The sequence below is a fragment of the Maylandia zebra genome, linkage group LG3, assembly GCF_041146795.1.
Source record: "Maylandia zebra isolate NMK-2024a linkage group LG3, Mzebra_GT3a, whole genome shotgun sequence".
Classification (NCBI taxonomy): Eukaryota; Metazoa; Chordata; class Actinopteri; order Cichliformes; family Cichlidae; genus Maylandia; species Maylandia zebra.
The window spans coordinates 52,950,071-52,968,660 of NC_135169.1; the positions used below are offsets into that span (position 1 = coordinate 52,950,071).

At 40.2% G+C, this 18,590-nt stretch overlaps 2 protein-coding genes and 1 long non-coding RNA gene across 3 annotated transcripts in view; 1 reads left to right on the forward strand and 2 right to left on the reverse strand.

Annotated features, from left to right (window-relative positions):
- Nucleotides 1-18,590, forward strand: part of LOC143416584 (NACHT, LRR and PYD domains-containing protein 12-like) — a 294,773-nt gene that overhangs the window by 92,704 nt on the left and 183,479 nt on the right. The gene's annotated exons all lie outside the window — the stretch shown is intronic.
- Nucleotides 420-3,209, reverse strand: LOC143414098 (uncharacterized). Its single transcript, XM_076877761.1, has 4 exons — nt 3,042-3,209; nt 2,793-2,948; nt 1,350-1,439; nt 420-734 (listed from the first exon to the last, which is right to left on the reverse strand). Exons 1-4 carry the CDS (start codon nt 3,207-3,209, stop codon nt 420-422), a joined length of 729 nt encoding a protein of 242 aa, XP_076733876.1.
- On the reverse strand, nt 12,295-14,060 carry LOC143417128 (uncharacterized). The gene is made up of 3 exons (XR_013097346.1): nt 13,392-14,060; nt 12,641-12,704; nt 12,295-12,462 (listed from the first exon to the last, which is right to left on the reverse strand). It is a non-coding gene; the product is annotated as an uncharacterized LOC143417128 (long non-coding RNA).

Below are 18,590 nucleotides of genomic sequence, written 5' to 3' on the forward strand. Positions count from 1 at the left end.
TAAATCAATATTTTCCAAAACAAATATTTGCAGCTTAAGGGACACTTTTATTTCACAGTTGAAATGGCATAGATATATTTAAAATATCTACAAAACATTATAACCACAAAAAACATGGCCATAGAACTTCTTGCTCGCAAATTTCAAAACAGAGCATATACACATATACAAAAAAAACAAAACATGCTATTCAAAAACTCAGTGTGCACTGTCCCCTTTCTTCTAATCAACTTTCAGAACACATACATCAACTCTGTCCATTAACAGTTGCAATCACCACCTTTGCAGACATTCTCAGAACGTTCAGGACAGAAAGAACTTGTATAAAACTGAGCAACATTTGAAATTACTGTCAGAAAACAGACAAAATGCAAACAAATTAATTGTGCTGGACAAAAGCACAAATAACACTGGAACACTCACGCTAAAAGTTTCTTGTGGAGAGACTGGACCTTTGGTGACATTTTAAGGATGTCAAGCTCAAGAAACAGCTTCTGAAATACCTCAAACGTATATTTCAGTTTCAGTGGGTAACTTAAATTGGCAGCATAGATGACACCCATGAGCAGGAGGCAAGCGTTTGTCACACAGTCCTCCAGAATTTCTGTCCCCTCAATGATGGCCGACACGTTCACAGGGTCTTGGTTTTCCTGTGCCACATTGGGATGGATTACGATGATCTTCATCATGTGATTACTGCAGTCCTCTTTCAATGCTTCTTGGCTGACGTCCTCCTGTGAAAACAAACAAGCCACAATTAGAAATAACTAGAATAGATTCCAAGTAAAAGAAAAGGTTAAGAGAAAAAAAATGTAAAAATAAAAAAGAGGTATACTCAATTTAGTATACTCAAATCAAACAATATTCATATGGCACTTTTCATACGTAAAGTTACAGAACGTGCTTCACAGAGGCTGACCCTGAGACAAAGAAAATCACTTTTGGGGGCCATCCAGCCTGGAGCTGTCCATGGGACGGCACGCGTGTTGGTAGACCAGAACCATTAAATCATTAAAATAGGTTATAAAGGTATAATCAAATTAAATACTCTTTTGCTCATAAAATAAAGTTAATAAGTGATCGTTAAATAGTCAGAAAAAAACCAGACAAAAGGCAAGTTAAAGTTTAAGGCAGATAAGATAAAGATTAAATATGATTTAAAAAATAAAGGGTAAGAGCATAAAGATTTAAGAAATTAGTTAAAAGCCTGACTGAAAATATTCATCTTGAGTCTTTATTAAAAAACATCACGAGTGTAGAGAATCTTTGACCTTCAATATATCATCACAAGTGAAGACCAGATTATAAGGTTAGACAATTTTAATACAGTCATTATGATCATCAGATACCTGATGGTCTTTGATCAGCTCCTCTCCACTCTCTCCAAGATACTCAACTAAGCAACGAATGATAATGTCCCTTCTGCCATCGACATGATGCTATTAAACCCAAAAAGAAAATTTATTGCAGAAAATACACAACATAACATATGTAACATACATACATAACAGCACATACAGATGTAAACAGAAAGTTACCCATGGAGAATGTAAGCCTGCAGCTACATTCTAACGTTGTGAAGTGTACAACTTAACATGAATTTCTCAACGATGTGTGTTAAGACAAGAGTCCAGTGCATGTCATAATCTGTGGGTCCAGAAACTGTCTCTGCCCAGTGAGGAAAGTTTTCTGCCTCATCACTGGACATGCAAATGAATTTTTTGCAACATATCAGTGCCTCCTATCACAATATTAACCAGTCAAGGACAGGAATTCCCACACACAAGAGTAATATTTTGGGAAATAATAGTATTGGAGTCTATGGGCAGCAGGAAGGGATCTCGCTGCACTCAGAGGGTCACTTTGAAAATTCTGTAAATTTCTCTGCTTTTGAGCGCATATTAAGGGAGAGATGACAGGTTTGTATACACTTGTAGAGACAATCATGTGCATAAATTGTTAATTGTGGCCACAGTGTCAGGATCAGGAGAACAGTTTCAGCCAACACAGACACTGATCAGATTAAACGACAAGTTCAGTATTTTACACTTAAAGCCCTGTTTTCAGTTTATGATGAAATCGAACGATTTTGATTGAAATTTGGACACATGCTGCTGGCCCGAGCTTTTTTGGTTTCTGTGGTAGCACACCCCCACCTCCACAATGGCTTCATAGGTGCACTGGAACAATCCTTCCTAAAACGCATAAAACTGTCGTTTACAAAGACGTGAAACTCACCGAGTGGTCAGGAGTGTTCACTGATATGTTCACACAAAAATCGCTGCAAAAGATACTTTCCAACTGGTTTTTATTGTAGTTTTTGTCCAACTCCATTGACTTGTATTAGATGTGCTGTGATGTACGGTATTAGTCCGCCGCTATTCTATTCTATTATTCAAGCTCTCGGCGGAAGAATGTACAGGTGTAAGGCGTTTGAAAAAATAGGTCCAGTTTTACAACAAATGGTAAAACACCTGTTGGAAAGCATTTTTGCAGCGATTTGTGTGTGAACATATCAGTGAACACCCCTGACCACTCGGTGAGTTTCACGTCTTTGTATGAAGCCATTGTGGAGGTGGGGGTGCGCTACCACAGAAACCAAAAAAGCTCAGGCCAGCAGCATGTGTCCAAATTTCAATCAAAATCATTGGATTTCATCATAAACAATCTGAAAACAAAGCTTTAAGTGTAAAATAACAAACTTGTCCTTTAAATAAGAGTGATACATTCTCAGTGTGTATGACCTCATCTTTTCCATTAGTATATGTAATTAAAATAATTTTAAATTTTACCTTATTCAGTGAGTCCAACATTGGTTTTATTTTGGTCCCTGCAGTCCCGCCCTTCCTTCGAAATATCTCCAGGAATTTGGTGGTGTACCCGTCCAATCTGGACAAAAACGTTCGCTCCAGATGAATTGTGGTTATTCGCTTAAACTCCTCTTTGATCTGAAATGAGAGATAAAACACAAAATCATGTCAAAGATGACTCATGAGATCTCACATACACTTAGTTGCTGCATGAACAAGAACTGGATTTACCTGATTTTCACAGAACAGAGAAGGCCACCTCTCTAAGAGGTCTTGGATTGCGGGGCAATCCTTGACAACCTCTTTTCTTCTCATAGCGAAAGACTTCTCCATTTTCTCATTAATTGCCCTCTCATTGTTCTTCTTCTTCATTTCCTTCAGCAACTCTAGTCTCTCCATCTCTAAGGTTTCCTCAGTCTCACCGAATGGCAGTGGTGGCAGATAGTTGACTTCAGCTTTTTTGGCCCTTTTAAAGCCTTTAAGTGAACCCTCTTCACTGGAGCATCGTCTCTTCAGTGTGTTCACCTCGAGCTCCCAAAATGGCAAAAAGAAAGAACGAAAACAGGAGCTTTCTGGACAGGTGGGAGACAGAATATCTGTTTACTTTTGTAAAAGACAGACCTGTTTGTCTTGTATGTGGAGCTCATGTGGCTTTAACCAAGGAGTACAACATTAGACGACACTATGAAACGAAACACCAAGAGAAGTACAAGGACCTGGACATGACTCAAAGGCGCCGGAAAGCAGAAGAGATGAAAAGAAGTTTTGTTTCACAACAGACCATGTTCAAAAAAAGCCATATCACAAAGTGAGGCTGCTGTAAAGGCTAGTTTTGTTGTGGCAGCAGAGATCGCAAAATCAGCCCGGCAAATGTTAGCCTGAGCAGAAACACAGTAGCTGATCGCACACGTGAACTTGCCAACAATCTAAATAACCAGCTGATGGAGAAGGGAAACAGTTTCGTTGCATTCTCCCTTGCTGTGGATGAGAGCAGCGACGCCTCTGATACTGCCCAGCTTTCAGTCTTCATCCGTGGTGTGGACTCAACTCTCTGTGTTACGGAAGAACTTTTAGGATTAAAATCAATGCATGGAACAACCACAGGGAAGGAAATATTTGAAGAGGTTTCCAAATGTCTAACTGAAATGAAGTTGCCATGGGAAAAACTTGTGGGGTTAACGACAGATGGTGCACCAGCGATGCGTGGTCAAAGGAGCGGACTGGTGGGCAGGGTACGGGAGAAGATGCGAGCGGAGAACTGTGCAGGTGAGCTGACTGTTTATCACTGCATCATACATCAAGAATCACTTTGTGGCAAAGCCCTAAAGATGGAACATGTTATGACCGCAGTAACACGAGTAGTTAACTTTATAAGAGCCAAAGGTCTGAATCACCGCCAATTCAAATCTTTTCTTGAGGAGTGTGGTTTGGAATACGGAGACGTGCCGTATCACACGGAGGTGAGGTGGTTAAGCCGAGGGAAAGTACTGAACAGATGTTTCGAGCTATGCGAGGAAATATTTCAGTTTCTGGAAAGCAAAGGGCAAGACACAGCTGAGCTCAGGGAGCAAGAGTTTCTGTGTGAGCTGGCCTTTATGTGTGATATCACGAGCCATCTCGATGCGCTGAAGAGTGCAGCTTCAGGGACAGGGGCGTATCATCACAGATATGTACGCTGCAGTGAGGGCTTTTAAAACGAAATTGTGCCTGTGGCAGAATCAGATGCTACAAGGAAACCTGGGCCATTTTCCCTGCTGCCAAACGATGAACATGCAAATCTCTACTGCTGTGTTTCCATGCGTACAGTTTGCTGAAACACTCTGTGTACTCAGTACTGAGTTTACCCGGCGGTTTGCCGACTTTGACGCCCAGAAATGTCGATTTGAACTGCTCAGTAATCCTTTTGCAGTTGACGTGGCAAAAGCTCCAACAAACCTCCAAATGGAGCTGATTGAACTCCAGTGTAGTGACACACTGAAATCAAAGTATGATGCTGTGGGCGCTTGACAATTTCCACATTTCATCCCTGACACAATGCCTGGGCTCCGCACCCACGCTGCTCAGATGCTCTCCATGTTCGGCAGCACTTACCTATGTGAGCAACTATTCTCCTCAATGAAGATGGCCAAAACATCTCACAGGAGACGTCTGACCGATGAACACCTTCACTCGATCCTGAGGATTTCCTCAGCTCAGAGCCTGAGCCCAGACATTGAGGAACTAGCATCCAAGAAGAGATGCCAGGTATCTGGCTTGGACGCATCAGAGTAGATCAGTGTGTAGCAAACTGAGCTATAATTACCATTTTCTTTGTGCAATTTGTCTTGCTACTCCCAGACATGGGCTTGAATGGTTTCACGTTTAATAATATTTTTATTAGTTAAGTGGTTTATTATTGTTATTTTATTTTACATTTATTATTAGCCTGGGGAAAAAGTTTACTGCTAAAATTTAAATCAGGAGGCTGCAAATACAATTTTTATTTAAGAAATGCATTCCAGTGATATGTTATTTAATTGGAATTTCAATTTTGCATGTGTGCAATATTAAGTTATGTATGTTTATATAAGTTCTATATCGTTCAGTATTAAGCGTTGCTTATTCCATATTCATTTTTTCAGCAAAACTTATTTGAGTCTGTAAGAAAAGGTTCCTTGTTATATCTGGAGGAAGATTTTTTTCAATAAATATTAATGTTAGCCCGCGACTTTGTTCCAGTTTAGAATTTTGGCCCACTGTATATTTGAGTTTGACACCCCTGCTTTAAGACCTACCATAGAACCAAGTCCGCCAGAGCTTATATTATATTTTTACATGCTGTGGAGCCATTTTTGGGAGCATTTCAAGTTGCTTTACATCAATACAACCATTATAACCCAGATTTTAATAATATGTATGCATTAAGTGCATAGTAATATAAATTGCAAAAAAGTGCAATAAACTACAAAAATTTTTTTAAATCGTTTTTGTTTTTTTTAACATATATTTCTAGTTAGAGAAATTTAAGAGGCTTATCCCTCAAAACTGTAAATACAAAAAAGTTGCACAAAATAGATTCCCACCACAGGAAATTTATTTTGAGTGTCTTCATACTTTTATTTTTGAAATACACCAATTTTTATACACTGCACGAAAAATGAAAATAAATATTATAATGCAAATTTGCAAAAAAGCAGCATGTGCATCAAAATAAACTATTTCCAGCAGTGCAATATGAGTCCTAAGCATCCCACAAACGACACAGAAAGTCATAAAGTCAAAGATAACTTTTAAAAACACAATTATAGGCTCATGAGGCCCTGATGGTAAAAAACCCCACTACATTTCTGCGAAAACGACGTCACTTCCGGTTTCGGGCAGGTATGGCGGATATGTGAAAGTTCGCGCTGACGTCTATTCCAACATAGGAAGTGTTATGAACAGCTGATCAGATTGGCAAAGCGTGTTTCTGGAATATTATGTTTGTGTTGCTGCAAGTGGTTTTTATGCAGTTTTTGCAAAGCTATATGTGGAAGGAAACCGTGACAAGCTGATGGCATAAGATGTAAGTACAACTCCTCCGGTTTCATATGCAAAAAAAATTTTTGCGCTAGCTTACGTGGTTGCAGTGCTACCGGGATTTAAAAATAGTTACGCAAAACAGAGCGTGCCCGGTCCGATCGGCTTTAAAGGGTTAAACTTTTTAAATTCTAATGATAAGAAAACAGAGATGTTGGCGTTTTGAACTAGTGGTCCTTGTGAGTCCTCCTCTGTTGGTTTGGGACCCCTGGAAGTTTATCTTAAACCTTTTATTACTGACCTTGGTTTTAAGTTGGACAGTGATTTTAAATTGGACAGCCAAGTTAGAGCAGTGGTGAAGTCCAGTTTTTATCATTTAAGGTGACTGACAAGAGTGAAATCTTTTCTTTCTCTGCAGCACTTTGAAGGGTTTTACTTTTATTTCCTCAGTTAGTTATTATTACTCTCTTGCTCTCTAAACTAAACTGAAATACATAAACTCACAATAGAACGTAAGTGAAACTAAACTAAATTAAAAACAAACGAAGAAAATGAAAATGCAAAACTAGAGTAGCTCTGCAGTTACCCCCACCCACTGTCGTAGAAGCTGACTAGTGTGAGTGGGCATCAAGGGGAAATGGAGGCTGACTGTAGGTGAGCAGCCTGAAGTTTAGAGTGTCGTGGAGAGTTGGCAAAACAAAAACACCGTCCCACTTTTAACCCCTGACTTTGACAGACGTCGTCTCTTTTGATGCAACAACCTCTGGTGATTAATGTAAGAAACAAGATTACCTTTCATGTGTTTCTGTTTAAGCTCAAATTGGTTTGATGGTTGGAGGTTTTCTCAGTGTTCATCAGTCACTCTTGACCTGGTGTTATCATATGGTTTATCTGTTTTTAATTTGGAAATTGGGGATTCAGTGTTCTCTCATCACAAACCTGTTTCTCTTGCGCATGAGTTCAAAGCTCGCGCTCCACCCCACCGCTGCTCTCTTCTGCTCCACTTTTATAAAGAAAATCTTTACCGACCCTGAGATTACTTATTGGGCCCACCCCAGATGAGCTGCTTTTGCAGTTCCAGGAAACCTGTACTCAGACCCTGAACACTGTGAACCCATTAAAAACCAGGCGCCCAAAACGTGTTCCACAGCCCTGGTTAAATGAATCCACCCGAGCAGTCAGGCGTCAGTGTAGGAGAGCAGAGTGGAAGTGGAAGAAAGACAAATTGCAGGTTTCTTTTGAAATGTTAAAAGAATGTTGGAAATTTAATCAGAATACAGTGAAAGTGAGAGAAACAGATATTTTTCTCAGATCATTGTGTTAAATTGTCATAATCCCCGTGTTCTTTAAGACTATCGCCAATCCTGAGGTAACTGCAGCCCTCCAAACCATGAGACAAGCAAGCATTGAGGAAATGATGCCTCTTCTTCAGGTCAGAGAAACAGCCAGCAGACTTGACACTCTTACACTGATCCATCACAATACGGAGGGTTTGCCATCTCACATCAGTGACATCAAGAGTCATCATGAAATGTGTTTAGCAGATGTTTTGTGTCTCACAGAGTCTCACCTCCAAGGCTCTTTTGTTGCAGATAGTCTTCATTTGGACGGCTACACCATGTTCAAACGCAACAGACATGTGTCCTACACAAACTTTCCTCACATGGCCAGCAGAAGTGGTGGTGGAGTTGTTGTGTATTTGAGGAATCATTTTCAGGTTCAGGTAAAACAGTATCTGCATAATGTCACTGATCTTGAGTTTTTAGTGTTGAAGGTTCAGGCTCCATTCCCTGCGCTCATTGCAGTTGTGTACAGACCCCCTGACTACAGTTTGACACCGTTCATGCAAAACCTGGTAAGTCTTTTAGATTCACTTGAAATAATGGACTGTCACCCAATAATTGTGTGTGGAGATTTTAATGAAAACCAGTTACAGAGTGGAAGAAAATAGATTCTGGAGCAGTTTCAGTCTAGAGGGTATTCACAGCTGATCACTTCTGCCACTACAGACAAGAACACCCTGCTTGACCTCATTTTTATTTCTCAGGCACAGCAATGTCTCCATTAAGGTGTCCATATTACAGTTACCACAATCCTGTGTTTTGTGTCCTGTCCTCGAGCCAATCATGAAGTCGTGTGGTGAGTTTTGAAACAATTACAGATCATGTTTGTTAGAGTTTGCTGATTGTAGAGCATGAAAAAGATTTTTCATTGAAAAAATTGTCTTCCCTACTCTGTCTGTAAGAAGACCCTTTCTTATTGCAATGTTATTAATCATTTCACCAAATCATGGCTGTACTTCATGCAGAGCTGGGAGATCTGCTTTCTGTTATCATGCCTCTGATCTGAAATGTGCAGCAACATTTATTTTTTATACTCATGTTTTAAATTACTAAATCTACTTTTTTTTAAATGCATTCTTTCATTGATGTAAATTGTCCTCTCTTTTTGTTGATACTTTATTTCACTGTGATGTATATATCTCAACAAATGAGAGCTTCCTGTCAAAGGGCTTTCAAAATATTAAATAGCAAACAAATAAATCCCAGATAAATGCAGGTATATATTATGGGTCACATGAATAAATACCGCCAATTATATTTGCTTGATTATAATAGATTTTGTAGAATCAAAGGTTTTTTCGGTAAATGAGTTTTTGTTGATCATGTTTTACAGGTACAAAAAAATGTAAAAAGTTTTAAACTATCCTTAGGCTACCAGAGATTTCTGTATTAATACATTTAGTGGAGAAAAATATTTTTTACAGGTAAAAGAATTTTTATAAAAACTGATTTAGATGTAAATGGAAAGTTTCTGCATCAATTTTCTGACTTGGCCTTTATCCGGGTGGGTTTGAGTTTGGGTGGATAAAGGCCAAGTCAGAATTCTCTGAGCAGCTGGAAATAGCTGCAAAGACGTCAGAAAGCATGGGCTTTAGGTGTAGGCCATGCTTTCTGATGCACTAAGTAGATTTACTAACTGACACCCCATACCAGCATTATATTGACTCTTGGGGGCTGAGATGGGTGGGTGGGGAGGGTGGGTGGTGTTAAAAGCACTTTATGTTTTGTAGGTTTATTTTCTTCCGACAGGGCACACACAGTCCTGTTTCCTTTGTGGGAAAACCTTCAAACATCACCATCCTCAGCTGAAACAACAACATCGTAACATCATCTTCATGAACTGCCGATCTGAACCTGATCCCATCAGTGCTGGACTGCACAGATAACTACATGCCACACAGACACTACTGTTTTATGAACTGCCATACCAGTGTGTCTTCAATGGAGAAGATCACATCACCTGACCTCCTGCCTTATCTAGAGACCATCACTATGCTGCCACAGTCGACACCTCTGAAACCATCAATGATGACTCATACTGAGGAAACTGTACTTCCTGTCAGAGTCCAGTGATCTACAGAGCAGAGAAAGGTATGATTCTTTATCTTTGATAAAAACAAAATACAAGTCAGAGCTTTTAATTTAATTAATTGATTAATTTAAATCCTGTTTATTTCATAAATAATTCCACACTCAAATGATTAAACTAGTTGGCACTTTATGACTTTTAATTCACATTATGGATGAAAAATCTATGTTTTTTTTTCTACTCTGTCTCTCTGTGCAGGTATTGCTGTCTTCTGAGTTTTTCAGTTTCCAAACTGAGACATTCAAACCTCATCACTTGAGCTTGTGTCTATCTTCACCAATCTCACACTCACGTGGTGTGAGATTGCTCTTGATTCTGGTTATTGGCCTGCAGCACGTATGAGGTATTTTAAATTTTTCTCATTGTATAACTTGTTTGTAGTTTTTATGCCTTAATACTAATGAAATGTTGGGTTTTTTTCTGTATTTTTTAGAACAAGCTCGTCCGGTGTGCCTGCATTCCAGCTTCTTACGGTGTGTTCACACCGAACGTGATGGGCGCGTGAAAAAAGCCCCAAACGCCCCTAACTTGACGCGTGCACATTCGCACCTCTACACGTGTCCAAGAAAAATCCATCGCGCCCCAAAATATCATATTTTAACGCGCGTGAACCGGAAATGTGGGAGGGATGTGGGAGGAAGTTTTGCAAGACCGGTATCTTTGCAAGATGGCAGGTGTCGAGCTAGCGCTTGAAGAGAGAGTCTCCCTTCTCTATTTACTGTGGAGAGCAGAGTAGCGGCGTAAAGGACATCCTTGCCGTACCTGGGTCCATCAGGTCCTCCAGAGGCGTGAGCAGTTTGGTGAGTTTCACCACTTGCTCCAGGAGCTGCGCCTGGATGACGGCCGATTCCAGCGCTATCACCGTCATTCACTCGGCCAGTTTGAGGACCTGCTGTCCCGCGTCGGTCCCAGAATCGCCCGCCTAGACACCAATTACAGGCGCTCAATCCCACCTGCAGAGCGCCTGTCCGTCTGCCTGAGGTTAGTAAAAGTGTTTAATACGGTAGTCCTTTATTGATACCTGTGCTAGTATGCTAAACCATCCATTTATACACTGCTAACATGGATGTGCTATGCTAACAGTGAATGCTGTCGGTGTTTACTGAAAGCAAACTGTGGTACAGAGACGACTGTTTATAATATTTCTAGTGATACTCAGAAGCTCTCATCAAGCCTCGATTTAATTCGATTTATGCTGTTATCAGTGTTTGCATGATAGCATGGCTGTGGTGTCACATCAATGTATGCGCTCGGTGTTTGCTGATATCAAACTGTAGCATTAGGACCACTGAGTTAACCTTTGTAGTGATACTCACTCCTTTTTATTTAGACCTGGTTTAATTCTGGAATAGTTGAATATTTGTATATAATCCCTGCAGCTGTCAGACTATAACAGGGGTCACCAGCCTTTATTAAAACAGAGTTAGATAAAACTGTGAACAGTTTGGTTCATCTCTAGTTACATGGTTCTATCTTGATAAGCTGTCTTATCACAGATTAATTTTTCAAAAATATTAATGATTTAAGCAAGGAAAGGGCTACATGTCAACATACAACTCTTTTTTTCTATTAATGTCTCACTTCATTCCTACCTGATTGACATGTTTAGGAATTATGAGTGATTGGCTCACTGTAGTTGTGAAAGTTGCTACCAATCAAATTATGATATGTTAAAGTTAAAACAAAACACAACTGTTTTAGATATTATCTAATATACATTTTGTAATTATCCTTATAATTACAAAATGTTTTATGTAAGATTTAAGTTTTGTGATTTAAATCTGACATCACAAAAGTGTTTTGGAATTTGAATAATGTATTTTGTAACTGCAGCACACATAATACTGATTTTGAACAATTTTGTCCAGGTTCCTTGTCACCGGGGACTCCTTCATGACCAAGCATTCAGTTACAGAGTCGGTGTGTCCATGGTGAGCCAGATCACCCCCCAGGCAGCGACGGCCATCTGGGACTGTCTAGTGGACGACTTCATGGCTGTGCCTTCACCTGGAGACTGGCGGTCCATCACAGAGGGACTCCAGGAGCGCTGGAACTTCCCTCTGTGCTGTGCAGCTCTGGATGGGAAGCACGTCCAGACAAAGGCACCCCATATATCATATAGGAGACACACACATTGATATACACTAAATATTTATTTCATTTCTTTTTTGTGGTGCCCAAATTGATGCACCTGCTTGATTTTGTTTAAATAATTATTGCACACTTTTTGTAAATCCAGTAAACTTCTTTTCACTTCTCAAATATCACTGTGTGTGTCTCCTGTATAATATTTAACTGACATTTTTTTATTGTAACAACCAACGATTTATACAGGAAAATGATGTCTATTAACAAGGTTGCCCAAACCTTTGCATCCCACTGTATCAGTATATTTTGTCATTAGTATAATATGAAATAAATTCTACATGTGTCAAGTCGTGTGCCAACATTTGCTGTGTAGTAGAACTGAGACATTAGTTATTATAAAAATTTATTTGAAATAATATTAAAATTCTCAAACAGAAAAACATTAAACATGAATATATAAAATATAAGTATTTACAGAGAGACAGGAATAAAAAGGACCAGCTGCTCTCCAGAGCAGGAACCAGGCTGAGGAGGAAATGCTCCATTGGAGACTGGTGTGGCTCCAGCTCCACCACCGATGGACCGTCCTGGGACACGTCCCTCATCTGCCTCGGAGCCGTCCTCCCCTGTGGGCCTGTAAAACAGCACAAAACACAAAGAAATGAGAAGGCTGCTACTAGATTTTAATTTCAACATTGAAAAAAACAAACAAACCAAAAACAGGATATAATCAGATTGGTTGTAGATATTTAGTAAAGGTCATCACAGGCAATCCCACCGACTAAAAAGGTATCAGTGCTTGCTGTACATACCTGTGGGTGCAGCAGCAGGAGCTCAGGGACTGGGGAGCCAGGAGAATCAACAGGGGATGCTCTGCTGCAGAATCAGTTGGTTCTATCAATACAGTATTAAATGTTAACAGGTTGAATATAATAATCATAGAGTAGACAGTGGTCCCTCATTTATTGCAGCAGGGGTTGTCAGAATAACTAGCCCCTGGCCACACACTTTATACACTGTTTTCCACACATACACATGAACATTGGTCACAGTTCTCACAATTGATTCTCAAAGTGCAAACCTTTGTAGATTGCAAAACGTAAAAGTATTAATATGCCGCGGTTTGTCTTCATCTGCGCGCCACTTTCGTGCGCCTTTTTCCCTCGCGGTGCAGGTGTCTATTTCCGAATGAGGCTCATAGTAATGGGTGTTTTTGTGCTGTTTTTTCTATTGGACGTGATGGTTATCAAAACCAAACATGATAAATTTGGCAAGCGCAGGAGACACGACACGGAGCAGATTTGTCAATCAGGCTGCAGAATGCAATGCTGTCCGGTGCAAAAAAAAGAAAAAAAAAAAAGAGGCAGTGACAGATGAACAGCGGGACCACTGTGAGCTGTTTATTAATAAACAATAAAATATATTCTTAAATGACAACATGCCTAAAAGCAGAACGGTATTTGTACGTCAGTGGGAAAATAGCGGTGGCTTGCTAGCTTTTGTGCGGCTTCCCCGGGTCAGTGAAAACTTTAGAGAAAACTTAAGAGAAATGAATGAACTTACCAGGTTGCCCTTCACATATCTTCCTCCAAGCTCGGTCCTTTATATTCCTGTCTCGGTCCAGAAAGCAGCTGGTGTCGTACGGCTCCGGGTTGTTTGCTACGGCATTGATTAGCCTTCCTTCTATTGAAGAATAAAGGGCTTTGGCTGGATCTGCCCCTTTGAACTAGGTAACAGCCACGTCACCAGGCTCCTGATTGGTTGTCGCGGCGCGATTTGACGCTGGAGTTCAGATTTTTCCAACTCGAGCGGGGGACGCGAAACGCGTGTATGCACAAAATGCAACACCTAAACTCACGCGCGTGGTTTTTTTTCGCGAGTCAAACGCCTGAAACGCGCTACACTCACGCGCGTTTCAGGCGTTTTGGCGACGCAAATCTGCTTCCGAATTTTCGCGGGAGCCGCAATCGCGGGTCATCGCGCCTTTCCATTTACTTTACATGTAAGCCTGACGCTCTGCCCGCCTCTATCGCGTTCGGTGTGAACACACCGTTAGACTCTACACAAGTGGACAGAGTATCAGTGTTTGGCCACTCTTACAGACACCAACTTCTGTCACCTCACTGCTACTGATTAGGCACCTCACTCCAGGAAGACAGAGGGCTGCAAGCCTGTCATCGTTTCCAGTGTGACTTTGCATTCTTGTGGTAGCATCAGATTTTTCCCACAAATATTCAAATATTCAATATTCAAAATGTAACTTATTTTGAGCTTATTTATTAAATCAAAAGTCTTCCATTGTGTAAATTATATTTGATATGTTTTTGTCTTCTTTTAGATTTAGATGCAGTGATCGGATGTGCTGGAGCTTTGTTAACTGCGTGGAAAAGATCTGTTTGTGATGGTATTAAAAATGAGGCTTTAAGGTGATAGTTTCCTTGTGATTTCAGTCCTTTTACTAAACAAAAACATTTTTAATTAACATATGATTTTTTTAGCAGCACATCATTGTTCAAAAGTAAACAGAGCCACATGTCAGACCAACAATGAATTTTTGACTGTTTGTGTCACCAGATTTTACAAACAATATCGGACATATAAAACTGAACTTTGGATTAATGTGCACATATATTGTTTTGTATTTTTGATTGTTGAATAATTATGTTGTAGAAAAACCCCAATCTATTTACTAGGGGTGCAACGATACTCGTATCGATATTGAACCGTTCGATACAGTGCTTTCGGTTCGGTACGCATATGTATCGAACAATACAAAATTTTTAATTTATTTTATCAACTTTCCTTCTGACGATGCTGTCTGTGTTGAGCGCTCAGTGGATCTGCGCTCGACAGTGGAGCCTAGGCGGAGTAGTCGAACGCAGATTCACTGAGCGCAGGGCAAGCTAGCGAGACAGAAGTTAAGCTCTCCTTGCAACATGGCAAATTGAACCTCCCCCACCCTCATTCAGATCTGGCGTTTGGAACTATTTTGGTTTTCATGTGACGTATGACCCTGAAGGTAAGCGCGTCATGGACTAAAGGAAAACAGTATGTCGGATGTGCCACGCAATGCTCAATTACATGGGTGGGAGCTAGTGTGTTAGTGCAGTTAGCTCGTTAACGTGTTGGCCGTCCAGCCCCAGGCACGGGGCGATCCGGGGTAGCTCGTTAACGGAGATTTGCCATGTTCTGGCGTTAACGTCATTTCAACGAGATTTACGCTGACAGCACCAGTGGGAACACATTGAATATGACTGCACATTAGTGATGGGATTTCCAGCTCTTTTTAGAGATCCGGCTCTTTCGGTTCGGCTCACTAAAAAGAGCCGGCTCTTTCGGCTCCGAACCGGCTCTTCAGGTTGTTTTGTTGCTTTAATTAATTTATTATTAACAATAAGAAAAAATTATGCACAAAAGGAATTACTAACGTAAAAAAAAGTGGTTTTATTTATATATGTTTATATATAAATATATGCGGTGGCCCCTAGAGACAAAACACGTACAAACTCCAAAACACATTTCTAGCATGAACTGAACTTCCAAAGCAGAGCTACTAGATCACTTAAATTACACAATTGAAAGCATATGTGTATTGTTTGTGTATTTATACACAGGCACTCATATATATTCAAATAATTTAAAAAAATGTTCATTTACCTGTTACTACCACACACCAAATCCGGTCGTTGGTACTTGCTGGCTTGTGTAGCCACAAGATAACAAAAGCTCAACACTGCGCCCAGCATCCTGGAGCACTTCTGTTGTCTTTTGTACGTGTTTTGAGTTTTTATGTGCTTCGGAGTTTTTATGTGCTTCGGAGTTTTTACGTGCTTCGGAGTTTGTACGTGTTTTTACGTGTTTTGGAGTTTGTACGTGTTTTTACGTGTTTTGGAGTTTGTACATGCTTCAGAGTTCGTACGTGATTTGAAGTTTGTATGTGATTTGTCTCTAGGGGCCACCGTAAATATACTTTTATTTATTCACTCCACATAAAATGTAATAAATAAATCATATAATACAAAAATCAACTATTCACATTTCAACTTTTAACTATTTAATTTTCAGCTTTTTCCTTTTACAAATTTAAAGTGAAAACAACACAAAACGCTGCAATCCACAACACAATTAAATATAAATTATAATATGAAAACAAAAAGAACATGCATATTCTCTGTCATATGGGCCCGCATGAATAAACTTTCTGAATCCTTTATCATCTGCAACCGAAAATAGTTGTGGATGATTACTATACCTTTCTAATGTGACGTTGTTGTCCCTGGCTCTCTTTCTCTCTCTCTCCCTCTGGCTCTGTTCCTGTGCTACTGAGTGTAACTACCGCCCCTCCCCCCTCTGCCCAGCGTAAAGCACAAGGCTGCGTGCAGAGTGAAGCGGAAAAAACTGCGAGAGAGAGAGAGAGGGTGAGAGAGAGAGAGAAAGGGTGAGAGAAAGAAAAAAAAAAAACCACGTGACGGCTCGCGATAAGGAGCCGGCTCGCATTGTTCACGTCAAAGAGCCGTCTCTTAGAGACATTTCATTCGCGAACGACCCATCACTACTGCACATTTATGCCGACATCATCCTAGTGCAAAGACAAGTGGAAGCAGACAAAAACAACAAGCACGCATGCTACAAACTTTACCCGAGTCATTTAGACAGCCGTTAGCACATGATTCTCCTTATGGGGACCTGATATGTTTAATATGCTGCTGAGAATAAAGCCCAGAAGAAGCGTATAGTATAGCTTTTATTTTGGAAAGAGCCATTTCTCTGTAATAAACTCTCTTTTCCAAAGATGAGTGATTCCTCAATCAGATACAGGGCTCGCAATATCGCTAGCCCGACGTCCCGGGGCTAGCGATTTTTCCAGTCGGGCTACCAAAATCTATCTCTGCCCTGCCCGTCGGGCTATCGTAGGAAGGAAAAATATATGTCAATGCTTTTGCATTTTTTCGGAAATGTAGCTGGGTAATTATGTCATTGGCATCGGTGAGCCACTGTCAATATGTGACATATTGAAATCGCGTTTGAATTTGCGCTTGTTTTTTGCTTTCACTTTGCAATCGCGCGAACTGTGTATAGAGAGCGACCGTACTGATTGGTGAGTGATGATAATTTGTGCACCAATTCCTCTGACATCGTCTTATCAATCGTTAGCTTACTATGCAAACATGACAAGTGAAATCTCCCGCAGCAAGCTTAAACATGTGAGAGGTTGATCGCGCAGAGCATCGCTGAGCGTTATGTGAGTGCGTGTGTAAAAGCAGCAGGATATATATTTCAGTTCTGCTGAGCCAAATAAGACAGGTCAGGGTGAAGAAGGGACAGCCAAAGAAAAGCTTACCGCAAAACAAAAGTTATGACAAATCAGACTATAAGGCAAAAAGAAAGTGCAGCTTTATGGTTTCATGGACAAAAGAATTTATGTGGCTGCAATATGACAAGCTATATAACCAGGGCTACACATAAGTGGTCCGCAGGTGCGCATTCGCTGTCAAAATAAAAAACGTGCACAAGATAAGAAATTGCAACGCGTGTTTGCGTACATAAGATTTTCAGGAGGACAGACATTTGTTTAAAACTCTTAAAGATGTCAAAGAAGCTCCTTTAAGCAATTACTGTGATGTTCCTCCACCTCCAAAGAAATGTCAGGAGTCCGAACCACAAAAGAAGCACGTATTCTCGGAAAAGTAGTTGCAGGAGGTGAGCTGGCTTCAAACAAATGATGAACGCACAGAGATGTGGTGCGGAATGTGCCGTGAAAATTTAATAAATGACAAATTAAAAAGGCATGAACATTTTTTTTTGTATCGAAAAAATATCGAACCGTGACACCAAAGTATCGAACCGAACCGTGAATTTTGTGTATCGTTGCACCCCTACTATTTACCCAAACAACGTAACTTGTTTGGGTAAATAGTGGATTACTGTAATTTTAGTCTATAAGTATAGCAACCTGAATTCATACAAACACACAGCTCTAAATCTTGAATTGTAGGCTGCACAATAATGATCATTTGATTACTATGGACATTTAAATCAGAATCTATTGAACCATTACACATATTCTTTATAGAGATTACACAATCTCAAAAAAAGAAAGTGTTTAAGAGGATAAGTAAAGAAAGCTCAAAGTGTGTTTGTATGAATATTGTCTTAGTATGGGGTGTCAGTAAGTACATGAGTATAGAATAGGTGTAACAGTGGTTTTCCACATCTGTGCTTAGACTGCTCTAATACAGCGGTCCCCAACCCCCGGGCCTTGGACTGGTACCGGTCCGTGAGTCGTTTGGTACCGGGCTGCGAGAGTTGAGGCTCAGGTGTGAAATGTATAGTTTTCAGGATTTTTATTGGTTTTCAGCGTTATTTTGTTATCGTTTTATCGTTAACTCGGTTTTCCTTGATCTTTTCACGTGTGTTATGAATAAATCTTCTTTTTTTTCGGTACCGGTACTAGTTTTATTTTGTTGTATTTATTCGCGACACCTTAAAGGCCGGTCCGTGAAAATATTGTCGGGCATAAACCGGTCCGTGGCGCAAAAAAGGTTGGGGACCGCTGCTCTAATATATATAGATAATGGGTCAGACATATAGTTTGACCCATTAAGTCTGTTTGAAAAGTTCATGAAGGTCTCATCCAGTGCTATGTGTTTCTGTTTATCATTTTATGAGGTCACACAGCTGACATGAGTCAGAGTAGAACCATAATATTCATGTTAATGATTCTACTGTTTACAGCTACTTCATGATGACTTTCATCCTGGT